Here is a 12749-nt window from a genome sequence, read left to right on the forward strand (position 1 = left end):
AGAAATCGTGGTTGTGGTGATGGTGGTGAAGATTTTTCTATCTCAAAAGAATAAAGAAATAGTTTACTGCTGTTGGTTTGAACTGTTGTATTGTGCAGTCCATTGAATTTCTTCTACTGGTGGGTGCTTCCTTTTGGAAATTTCAGTTCTTTTCCTACTCCTTGGACTAAGATATTGCTTTGTGTGGTGGGTTGGATTTAAAGATTTTTGCACAGATACTGTGTTGTCTTCACAGACTGCAGAGAAAGGGAGGATGGTAATGCAGCTAATTTTGTGCTTCCAGTAGCCAGCCCTAAATGTAACACTCCAGCGCTTTCACTTACTGAAAGCCGAAGTTAACCAAAACAGTAGAGACCAGTTGAGAATACCTTCTTTACCAAGTTTATTTCAGACTTTTTTGCATCTGAGCTTTAGTTCCTTCTCCTACGATTGTACTGTTGATAAAATAGTAGGTAAATCTCCTTTCAGTTTTTATTATTAAGGGCTGTCTGTGGTGGAGTATTAGAGGGTAAGTAAGCAGGTGTCACTGGACTGTGGTATAAATTGTCCCTTATACAATATAGCTTTATATATGAGGGACAGGGGCTAGGAAGCAAATCTCTCTATTCTGATTTTTTTAAAATGTAACCTCAGTGATATTTTGCAGCCCTTCCTCACCGATTTGCAGGGTTTCATGAGCCTTTAGATGAAGTCCTGGCTTCTACCTCAAAGCACAGACACAGACGTGCCCCTAAGAAAACACTGAAGTAATGTTTCCCAGTCTTGAGTGAGGAAGTCTCATCCTTGGGTACCTAGCTCGATTAGCCTAGAGGTAGCAGCTGCTCTCGGTGCAGCTTTTCTCTTTATTCTGTAAGCTGGCTTCAGGCTTTGAGCTCTGCTGTAAGCTGCGGGCAGTGCTCTGACCTCATTTCTGCCAGCGAGCCGTATGCTTGGGAGAGCTTCCTCGGCAGCAGCAGGCAGTCTGGGGCAGGCTGCTGCCCTCTGGGGCAAAGAGCCCCCCAGCCCTCTGCTTCTGCAGCAGCCGAGTTGGAAGAAATGGCAGGTTTGAAATCCTGCCCCTCTCCCACCTTTTGCTGGGTTCAGCTGTTCCTTTGGGGTGCAGAGCTGTTTCTCAGCCCCGCTTCACGTCTCGGGTCTGCTGAAGCGATTCTGGAGTTTTAGGAAGGACTAGTGTGGCAGGGCAGGATGCTGGATGGCACAAAATCTGTAAGTCATCACATTAACATAGTAGTCTGTCCCAAGTGACTGTAAAGAATAGGACATGCAAAACCAGCCAGGCCTCTTTTTAAAACAACTTTTTTGTTCTGTTTTGTTTTAAATATAGCTTTGTCAGTGAAAAAATGGCAGGGAGAGGAAGGAGGGGGTGTAGAAAATGAAAGCATGGTTGGACTGTCAAGCCTTGTGGGTTTTTTAGGAAAAGTCCAAAAAGCTCTGTAAACATGGGAAAATGCATGGAAATAAAATGATCATTTTTTACCCCTCATTTCCAAGTTACATTTCTCAGTTTACTTCTTTTGACTGTCTCTCATCTCTTTATAAATAAACTGGAACTTTAGATCTTTAGAACGAAATCCTACCTTTTTTGCCTGTAAATGAAGAGCTGACAACTGTTTATCAGGTTGTGCGGTGTGCAAGTCACATTTTAATACAAACATCAAACTGGCCTATTTTTCTTGTGGCATGTTACAAGTATGAGAGAGGAAAACGAGAAGAAATGTCTTGTTTCTGATTAAATCCACTATTGATATGCTCTGTGATCCATGGAATGCAATAGTGGCGAAAGAGAAAAGCAAGATAAGGGTTTCTGAGAATGATTTCATCTTGGAGCTCTTCCTGCATCACTTGCCTAATGTGGCTCCTGGAGGCCATATAGCAAGACACATGTGAAAATGGACTAGAGTGTTGAGGAAGAAAGACCCTTCTGGCTTGTTGATATGCTCAGGTTACCTAATATGCGATTAGAAGCTGTGTTGTCCAAACAAAAAATCTTCCTGTAAGATGTGGAGAGGTTTTTTTGACCCTGTCTGTGCTTAAAATGTTTTCAGTGTATTCTACAGCAAAAAGCCTTTGATAGGTAGTCTGACTTGCTAATAACTTCTGGAGAATTCTGATGAGCTGACCCTCCATAATATATTTGCTTACCTAAGTATCTTTTGCATCAACTGCTGCATAGTGTATTTTTTTTCTTCCCTCTGCAGTGTCTTATGACTTAACTTAGATGTCATTTCATGATAACTGGAATCATGAAGGGAGAAAATTATCTTACGATTGTAAATATTTTTTTAAGCAGCCTAACAAAGGATGTCTAGGATATAGCAAGTTTTAGAAAGAAACTGCAGATATTTTAGAAGGGACAGTATTAATAACATTGAAGGTGATGAGGTGTCTTACGGACAATGACTGGTCAGCACTTGAGGCATGCAAACTGGCACGTTTCCCAAATATCTCCATGTACATGGTAGGATTTTTCTCTTACAGATGAGTTATGATTTTTGGATTAATCTCTCCTCTTCAGAAAGGAAGGTGCTATTTTGCTTTGGGAATTTTCTGAAGTTGTTGATTCCTTTTAGTACCTGTAAAGATGTTGAAGACCAAAGTTAACTTGGTGAGGCAGAGTATCATCTTTGTTTCTGAGGGCATGTTACAACCCTGGCTTGACTGTGGGCAAATGATAACAACCTGAAAATTGCTGGTCCCACTGATGTAGCCGTCAGCAAAAGTGTCAGTGTGTTGCAGGAGATGCCAAGCTCCTGGTTGCCGTTCTTCAGGACCACTGCTTTGCTTGTCTCCATTCAGCTTTCCGTGGTGGTGAGAGAGGGTTGGCTTGAAGTGATTTACGTATTCTGGTTGTGAACGGGGTTTATTCAGTTCGTCACGTAAACACAGACTCGTGTGTTTAAGAGGATTACCAGACTGCATTGGTAATCCACCTCCGGTGGTTAGCATGCTCTTCTTTTTTTGTTAGTGTAATAGGTGCTAGGACCAAATTTTTTTTTTTCAGCAATCACCTGTTCCTCCTGTGCAGCAAGAGACTTGCTTGCTGGTTTGTGCACAGTGCTCTCCAGCTGCAAGATAGCAATTTTCTTCAAGGCTTTGTAGGCTTTGTAGGCTTCTGTTTCATTTTTTCCTTTCCCATTTCTGATTCATAAAATTCAAGATATGTATGTATGTATTTCTTCTTGACCCAAGAACTTCTAGAACTTCTGCAAGAGTTCATATACATCCTGCAGGACTTTTGCAGACCATCTGGCCAGGATTCAAGCAAATGTCTCTGCTCTTTTGTCCTTCGTGGATCCTTCCCCACAGGGCTGCTTGCATGAGACTTAGTGTTGCCTGTGCCCTTGGGCATAACATTTTTTCTGCAGCCTTACCTACAATATTCCTCTAGCAGGTTGGCTGGCCTTTGTTGTCAGTTTTGTGCTACCAGAGAATATACAACTTGGGAGGTTACATGTTAGGTATTAAGGTTGGGCTGGAAGTTGGCTGTTTAGGGATATGTCACCATTCTGGTAAGTAATTTTTTCTTTATTGTAGTCTGTTAGTGCAAAAGGTAGAAATAGGGGAGATGTGTTGATACATACTTATCTGCACAGAATGAACAGATGCTTGGCTGACTGGTAACAAGGCATATCCTTCTAGCATAGCCCCTAACATATCACTTGGCTTCTTTCTGTTCAGTGGTATTCCTTCAGAGATGAGTAAAATGCTCTTGTACCTCTAGGGCTGTCCACTTCTCTTGGCTGCTCTGCTGGGTTCTGATTTCCATTCTCAAGTGGTCTGAGGCAAAAAAAAAAAAAAAAAAAAAAAAAGAATTAACATTTGTTTTCATTTTTGCTTGTTGTCACATTGCTATAGAATTTACTGCTCTCACACTTGAAGTGTTCTTCAATTTAACCCACTGAATCAAGAACATGGGCTAAAATACTTTTTAATGAGTTTTTTTCAGATTGAATTCTAGCATATTATTTTAAATAAATTATCTTCTTTCTGTTTAACCATCATGGTACTTATCTTCCTGGGTGGTCATGTTATCCCTCTGAAACTCGCTGCAGTAGAAGTGAATGAAGCCTGAATGACATTTCTCACCCAGCCCTCCTTTAAATGTGGTTTTCCCGCAAACATTAATATTTTCACTAAGCTTTTATTTTCCATTAAAAATAATTTAAACTATTTAATAATTAGATCTAATCTTCTTGGGCAAAACTTAAAACAAATGTGCATTGCATCTACATGGTTTCAATCATTTTTGGTGCTGTATTCATTCAGATTTGCAGAGAACTCATCCATGTGGACAGGCTTGCTTGTCTTAGGCTACATCCAGCTAGAGAATGAAAGCATGACACTAATTACCACTGCACATGGTGAGGGAGAAAAGAGAAAAAACTGTCTGGCAGTGGCCTGCTCCAAAGTGGTTGCAGTGTAATTGACTCCTGCAAGTGTGAAGCCAGGCTCATGGCTGGCTGCTGCCAAAGAAGGGAAATTTCCTTCCTCTCTTGCTCGCCCAACCCTTCCCAAGGCCAGCTCAGCTCAGTGAGCCATGATAAAGCTGAAGGGGAAGGGGTTGCTTACCTGGCAAGTTTTAAGTTGCACCATCTAACAAAGTGGTCTAATAAAGACCACTAATACAAACTAAGGGATGTGTGTCCAGCTGCAAGACTTGTGGGAGGCAGGAACAAGGAGCCTTTGACTTTATTGCAGGCCAGTACGTAGGCTCACTCTGTCACTTTAAACCTCTGTGGTAGTGAAATCCCACACCAGAATTAGAGACTTGGTAAGTCTATAAGATGAATACAGTAACAGAGAACAAGAGGGATGAAAATATCCCATTTCCTCCCTTACTCCTTAGACTACACAAATCTTGAGTTCCATATACCTCAATTTGCAGAAAAAGCTGAAAGTGTATGTAAATAGGAGATGAATAACTAGTCCAGGCTCTGTGAATTATAAGCAGTTGAATGTTGTTATTATTGCTTCCCAAATATAATAATTGTTTATGGACCAATTTCTGAACAGCTTACCCAATATATAGGCGTTAGATTCTGTCTAGTCCTTTTTTTTGTCTACCTATTTTAATCATAAATGTGTTTTTAAAAGTCTAAAAAAGTCTAAACCTCAGCTATTTTGAGTATATGTTTATGACTTGCTGATTATGTGTCCTTGTGCTTTTCTAAAATCTGATGGGGGAAACCCTGACTTTAGTTATTTTACAACTTTGTTGACAGTTTGTGCTGTAACAGCTATGATATGATTGGGTTTGTGCCAAGTTGGGAAGTTCTGAGTGGAAACTTGTAGCCTTCTGTTTATAAAAGCCTGGGTTTCTGTCTAACACACATGCTCATCTATGGGAGAAGGATTTTCTGTGATTCATAAAAAGTCATAAGCTTTATTTTGAAAGCTGATGTCAATGATGGATGAAATACTGGGAGTCAAACAAAAAAAAAAAAAGTCAGGAATCCCAGGAGAAGACTGAGCCCCAGTATCAGTGGGGAATTCCTCAGCCATGACTGCAGCACAACACGTGGTTACATGTTTCTCTTCCCCTTATGTTCCCTCTCTTCAGTGCCCGATAAATCCATTCCTAGATGCTAGGAAGAAAAATGACCTTTCAAAGCTGTGAGAATTGCCAATTCCATGCATTTCCTCTGTGACAGACAATTTACTCTAATACTTCTGTCCTTATTTCTTATTTATCTCTCAAAATCTGTTGTCGCTATTCTGTAATATGCTGTATGTTAACAAAAATTTCCAAATGGAGAACTGAAGACAGGCAGTAGGGATTTTCTCTCTTCTGTTTTTCAGTGAAAATGATACTAAGCACTACTTTGGTTATGAAGCCAACCTCTTAGTGAAATATGCTATTATTTAATCATTATGTTTAGGATATAAATGGACTGTTTTTATTGGACAATACATGTGTATAAACAGATAAAATTATACACACAGTCCCATGCATATTTCATCTGGGAGATTCCCAAGCCTGCAGCTTACTGAGAGCAAACTGATCCTTTATTTCTCAAGAGCTGCTTTCCAAGTTTCTAGTGATTTGAGTATCTACATAGCTTTGCAGAGAATGTAAGAAAGAGTAATCTCAGTCTCATTTGGAGTGCACAGGTGCCTGCATCATTAACAAACACAAATGTCTGTGTGTTTGCAAACCTCACCTACAACTCAGCAAATGGATTTGATTTTTCTACAGACAGAAGGGAAAGCTCTGTGAAAACAGTGCATTTAAAAAGACAAAGGGTGTTGTGTCTGGGTTTTTTATTGTGCTCTTCAGCGTGTGGAAAGACATTTCATACATAGTCTTCAAATACCCAGGTAAAAGTAAATTCCATTTAACCTGCAGTATTTCTCATGAGAAAGCATGCTGTCTCTTCTCTCTCCTGCTCTGGTCTCCCTGGAAATTTCAGTAGGAAGCAAGGTTAAAATCTTGCAAACATGTGGGAAAACCCATGCTTGGTACTTCGTAAGGAAGTAATGCCTCTTGATTTTTCAAAATATTAAAAACATGTTTTGCTTCCCAGCAAAATCCTGTAGTGTCTGTTTGGAAAGAGGAACAATTGTGTTTCTACAATGACTCCTAAACTGAATATCCCATTTATCCTTTTTCACCACTCTTGGTATAGCTGTGTGGTTTTTGTTGTTGTTGTTGTTGTTTTGACAAGTGGTTTTTATTTGGTCCAATTTTTAAGAATTAGGAAGAACAGCATCGAATGCTGAATTGGAAGTTGAAATCTGGGGTTGCCAGGTTTTTTGGGAATGCCTGTGTAGTGACAGCCCCAGCGTGCATGAGCGTGGTGTGTGTGTGTGCATGCGCGTTTTTAAATAAAAAGGAAAGCAGAGGTTTGCTCATTTGTTTGCCTATTGTGAAGCTGTCCTGCACCTTTCTACTCCTTTGTACTGGGGTGAAGGCTGCTGAATGGAGGCCTTGTGCCATTTGTTGATTTTAAACCTCACTGTTAATCCACAGGAACCTGCTGGTGTGCGCAGCAGGAGAGCTGTGTGACAAGTGGAAATCTGGGCGGGAGGGAGTGCGGGGGGTCACAGGGGATAATAATCATTCAGCCATCAGCCTTTGTCACCCTTAAGCCTAATTGTTACCCTCTGCTGGTAACCACATTGAAGTGCTGGCCTTTTAAGTGTTTCTTGATTTTACTTGGCACAGGCTTAGGGATAGGGTCATTTATTGCTGGGTTTATATCGTATCAGGTTTGCTGGGGTTTGTTTAATTAGCCCCATTGAATTTTCTGCATCCCTTAAAATAATCTGTGAGAGTCCAAATGGGTGGAAGGGGCTGAATGAAAATGGTACAGTTGTTAACAAATTTCTCTCAGTCAGAAGCTGGGCTAAAACCAGAGACAGAAAGCTTTCCTGCTCTGCCAGCCAGCTGCCTTCTGGAGTCTGTGCATGAGCCGCAGCTGTGGCTGTGGGCACTGGGCAGCCCGGCAGCCCTGCACAGGCAGCAGCAAGGTGTGCTGGGGTGGGGCAGAGGGCAGCTTGCCCCATCCTTCTGTGCCTTGCAGCTTCTGCCTGCTTCAGGTATGCCACCAAATCCAAAGCCTTAGGGTGGCTGAAGCAAACTGAACTGGTAGTAAGCTAGGGAAGGGGAGAGGAGAGTTAAATCATTTAAAAACAAAGAAAAAGGTGAGATATCTTTTCTAGCAGGAACTGGTTTTTCAACTTTCCCTGCCAGTTATGCATGCTGAAGTCAGTATTGAGCTTTCTGTTGTTTTCCCTAAAGAAGCTGGTGTAGGGGCTGCTACAGAAGCTAAAATGAAGCCTGAATTTAAGGCTTTGCAATGGGCAAGTATCTCTGTGTGTGATATGAGCTTGTGCTGGGGGGTGGAAGATGGGGTGCGGGACAGGAGGTTGCTTCATTGCTCATCCCACCCATGCATGGGTGGGGGCCATTAACTACGACTACTGATGGTGCTGGGCCATTAGCTACAACTGGTTGGGCCTGTGTAGGGAGGAAAATCCCCAGGTTACTGGTACAAGCTTTGGAGCTATGCTTGATCAAATTCATGTGCCCTCTAACCTTCAAACAAAATGTGTGTCCAGCAGATGCAGTGGCTGTGCTGTGTCCTGATGGTCAGGGTTTGAAATTTGCCAGCCAGTAGTACTGATGGTAAATCCAGGCTTGTTACAGGAGTCTGATTACACAGCATGATTGCAATCCTATTTTCAAGCCCAGTCTTCCACCTGGCTTAGTACTTTATCAAAACGTTTGAGAATAAGTCTTAGAGTAGGATGAATGTTTATGCTTGTTACTGACTATTTTACAGTAAAATGGGGTTGTTTAAGTGGTTTGGTTTAGTGTGTTTTCCCATGTGCCAGTGGTATGATTCCCTGCTGGTTGTTGGCATGCATCTCAGTTCCCTGGTTTTCTTTACAAACAGCACATGTCATAGAGGTACCTGTGTGGACTTGATACTTGTATCAGAAAGGTTTAACAAGTAAAAACTTCAGATCAAAAAAACCCATCAGCACTCAGCTCTTTTATTTTCACCCTTCCATTATGCAGATTTAATTAGAATTACTGAGTCAGGTTAATAATTCTTTTACAACTGTTGTTGCAGGACATGTCTCAGGAAGGCTATGGAACCAGATCTCAACCCCCTATGGCCCCAGGAAAGCCTAACCATGAAGACTTGAATCTAATCCAGCAAGAAAGACCATCGAGCTTACCAGTAAGAAAATAATGTTTGTTTCAGTATTTTGAAATTGAAAGCACTTTACATACCAGTTTATTGCATCTGGGATGAGCAGATGAGAAGTAGTGAAAGAAGAAAGACTAAATAAGGTTGATGAAAAATTGTTTTTAAAAATATGGGAACAGATAGTTTGTATGTGAGTGGACTCGGCTTAGGCTTCTTCTGGTTCAGAACTGCACTATTTATGCACATTCATGTTCTGTGCTTCTGCACATGTGTATTTGCATAGAGGAAATTGATTGATTTTTTAACTTTAGGAATTCCATTCTTGCACAAATCAATCTGGTGAGGAGGAGGCTTTTTTTCTGTGTCCTTTTTCAAATGTTTTCAGTAGATTCTGGTTTAGAATACTGTAACCAAGAGCTGTCTGTTCCAAACCCCGATAATCAGTAAGGAGTTTGACATGTTAATTCTGGTAATATCTATTACTACACAAGTGTAGAAGCAAGAATGGCAGCAGTACTTGGGCTAGGTTGATTTTTTATTAGGAAATTATTTTGGACCAATATGTATCAGCTTTTCTGAGCTCTACACATTCCGCTGTGGGGGAAACAGCACAAATGAATATATGTTGTGAAGACATTGCAGCTGCTTGCATTTTTGAAGGTCTTGTAGTGGACAAAGTACTTAGCCTTGTCTCTGTGTGCTCCTTGTGGTTTGGGGATTTTCTTGTTTGTTGGTATAAACCAGCATGAATTTAAACCAACTTGAATATGTTCAGCTTAAATGATGAAAACTTTATATAAACTATGTGACCTCTGGCTTGGAATAATGTATCAGAAACATGTAAGATATTTCCCACGGTTCACTGGGTATTTATTCATTTGCAGTTGGCAGAGAGATCTCTGAAAAGTTTACTGTATCAAGATATCACATTTATTTGTGAAATCTGGTAGTATGATGTATATATTACCTCTGGCACATGGCACAATTGTAAATCCCTAAAAATAGGGCAATAAACATCTTCATAGCATTTTAAAGTTACATCTTTGGCACCTAGGAGAGTATATGTGCTACAAATTCTTTACATGACATTTGAAACATGCAAGTCTCAGGAAAAGCAATGGAAACTGGTATGAGAAAATATATCCATTTGCTTTGAACCTAGTACTAATTTGACAGTTTTCAGGAGACCTTTTTAAAACAGACGGGTTTGTCTGAACAGTTCTCAAAAATGGATGTTGGCAGTTAGCTTAAAAAATAGTAGCTCCTGTGGACATTGAACTGTTTTGGCAATAACCACCTAGTTTAAAAAGCAGAGATACTAAAAAGGACTTTTTATCTCCCAGTTTTTCATGGACAGCGTTTATTAGGGTAGAGAGAAATAAAGTTATTTATCAGCTAATGTTCTGCTAATTTGCCTGTGTTTTTTTCTTAAAGAATTGTCCTACTTTTAATCCATGCTCTGTCCTATCTCCAGCATCATGATATTTAAGCAGAGTATTGGGTATTATCTGTGTCCCAGAGTGTTTGGTATATTTAGTAGCTCATAATTATTCTAGGTATGAGTAAGCTGGTTGTATTAACAGTGAATGTTAACCATTTTGGCCACAGAACTGAAACTCTAAGTTGGTCCTGAATGCTGTTACTGAGACTCCTAATTACTGAAAAGCTTTGATGCATAACCTGAGAACATTTCATACACTCAAAAAAACCTGCTGTTTTCATGTGAAGGGGAATATAGGATACTGTAGATCTGTATTTTAGTGTTGGTGTGGGGTTTTTGTTTGTTTTGTTTTTCAAATTTAAAAACAACTTCAACTCTTTGTATGCAGCACCAAGGGTTTTTTTTTGATGATCCGTACATTAAAAGCTTTAATATAACTCTATTTGGGGTAATGGTTTGAACATGGTGGTTTTTCCCTGAAGCAGGAGAGTTCTTTATTCTGTTTTAGACTGCTTATGAAAACCCTTGATCACTGTTCCTTGTTCAGTATTCCTATTTTGGTATACTCAATATGGCTTCTTAAGCTTGTTTTTGGGTAATGTGGTTCTTTAGGGTAGTAGTCAGTAAGTTATCTGTACAGTGAAGCTTGAAATTATAGCAGTGGTGTTAGGCTTTTAATAAAATTTAGTTATGTCTTGTTTCATGGTATTCTGGTATTTATACAATTTGCCCGTTATCTTTTTATTTCTTAAGGGCATTGTGTAAAATCACAGCAGCTATATAGCAAGCTTATACAAGTGTCAAAAAACTACAAAAGAGATATAATGCTAAATGGTGAATGGCTTTCTCTGATGTGGCTTTAAAAAAAGAATTTCCCTTTGATGGATTCGAAGAGGAGCTGGCCACTTTCTGCAGCACTGAATGCTGGCTTGTGTCACCCTTTGGGGGAGTTTTTTCAGCAGGTTTGTGTCACAGTAAGCACAGCTAAACAGCTCAATAGTTGTTCCATTTCCTTCACACATTGTATATAAAAGTCCTGGCATGAATGTTCCCATAAAGTTCAAAGCAGACAAATTTGTAATGTGGGTTGGTAACAAATGGCTACAAACAAAATATGGCTTTATTAGCTACTTCTAATGGCCTGTCAGATTCTATACAATGCTTGCTTTCCTTCTCCTAACTGCTCTGATATCTGGAGGGTTTGACCTGTGGGTCTCTGACCATGTGGAGTCACTGAGAGCCCAAATGAAAAGTTGCACAGAATAGTGCTCCAAGCACTTTTGTTGGGGTCACAATTAGAAGGAAATCTCAAGCCTTTGAGAAAACATGGGAGTTAGGTACTCTGTGAAGGAAAGGAAGTCATAAACAGAAACTGTTCCCTATTAGAGTGGAAGAATAAAGGGGGAGAGACCTGAATTAAATTGTCTGGAGAACAACTACTACAGAACATATTTATCAAGACTTAAGGGATAATAGCAAAATACACATTTTTTCTATTGTGAGAAAACTGGAGCAGACTTGCAGGAAAAAGCTTCCAAAGGATGCATCTGCAGATTTGTTGTTGCAGTAAAGGAGCTTGTGTCAGCAGTAGGCTGTGTGTGTATGAAGACTAATCCTTTATTTTGTCTTTAATAAGTGCATTTATAAATGTTCACATTGGATTGTGATTGGATTGTTGCTAGAATAAGGAGCAGAAAAACATTAATTAATATAATTTTTAAATTGGCATGAGTATTAAAATAATTTCAGGTAGCTGCTACTGTTTTTACTGTTACTTTGTTTAAATAAGGCCCTTTTTTGCCCAGTGTCAGGTGTGCTTTTTTGAGCTATGAGGTCGAATGGCTCAAGGTTGCCAAGCTTTTAAAAGACAGGTTTCTGCTAAGGCTTTTTTTTTTTTTTTTTTTTTTTGCAACATACAGGTAAAAGCTCTGTGGCATCTTGAGCTGTTGTAAGCCAGGGCAGCTGCAGTCCTGCTGAGTGCCCCACCATGTGTTGTCTGTGCCATCCCATGTCCTCCACTGCTGCTCCTGGGACTGGCCAGTGGATTTGACTTGGGGAACTGAATGAAAAATAATCTCCCTCTATTTCTGGTTAGTGTTTGACTGAATCACTGAGTGACTGCGTGGGCATCAGTGACACCTTGGTCAAGGAGATGGAAATCAGTAGCTGTGATGGGAAAGCGGATAGACAGGGGGTCCACAGCAGCTTTGATTTTAGCCATATCCTAAATGACTGTATGATCTTGCTGGAAGGGTTTAAGATGCTGTCATCCTGTCAGCTGAGACATGGTGGCACAGCAGATTCTAGTGTTCACAGTCAGGCCCTGTAGCAGTCACAGAGCCACAGACAGACAGAAGACCGTTCACTTCTTTTTGTAAGGCAAGTTTTCTGCCAGTTCCCATCCCTAAACTGCTTAATGCAAGCCCATGAGTGCAAGTGTGGAGGCATGAGCTTGCATGGATGGAGGCTGTGGACAAGGTGGGGTTGTGGTGGTCCTCACCTGCATCTGTGTGAACTGTAGGGAAATTGTAGCTTTAGTGTTATAACTTAGGTTTATGTTGTGCTTTCTGGAGTTAATGCAGTGTTGGAAGGGGAAGATTGTATCTGGAACTGAGGGAATCACTACTCTGCTAGATCACTCAGAATTC

At 40.3% G+C, this 12749-nt stretch overlaps 1 protein-coding gene across 3 annotated transcripts in view; it reads left to right on the plus strand.

The window, feature by feature from the left end:
• Positions 1-12749, plus strand: part of ARID1B (AT-rich interaction domain 1B) — a 324913-nt gene that overhangs the window by 91130 nt on the left and 221034 nt on the right. For all 3 annotated transcript variants that reach the window (XM_063151340.1, XM_063151341.1, XM_063151343.1), the window contains exon 4: positions 8580-8690. In XM_063151340.1, the coding sequence (XP_063007410.1) occupies positions 8580-8690 (111 nt within the window). The remainder of the gene's footprint in view (positions 1-8579; positions 8691-12749) is intronic.

The sequence above is a fragment of the Melospiza melodia genome, chromosome 3 (assembly GCF_035770615.1).
Source record: "Melospiza melodia melodia isolate bMelMel2 chromosome 3, bMelMel2.pri, whole genome shotgun sequence".
NCBI classification, from domain to species: domain Eukaryota; kingdom Metazoa; phylum Chordata; class Aves; order Passeriformes; family Passerellidae; genus Melospiza; species Melospiza melodia.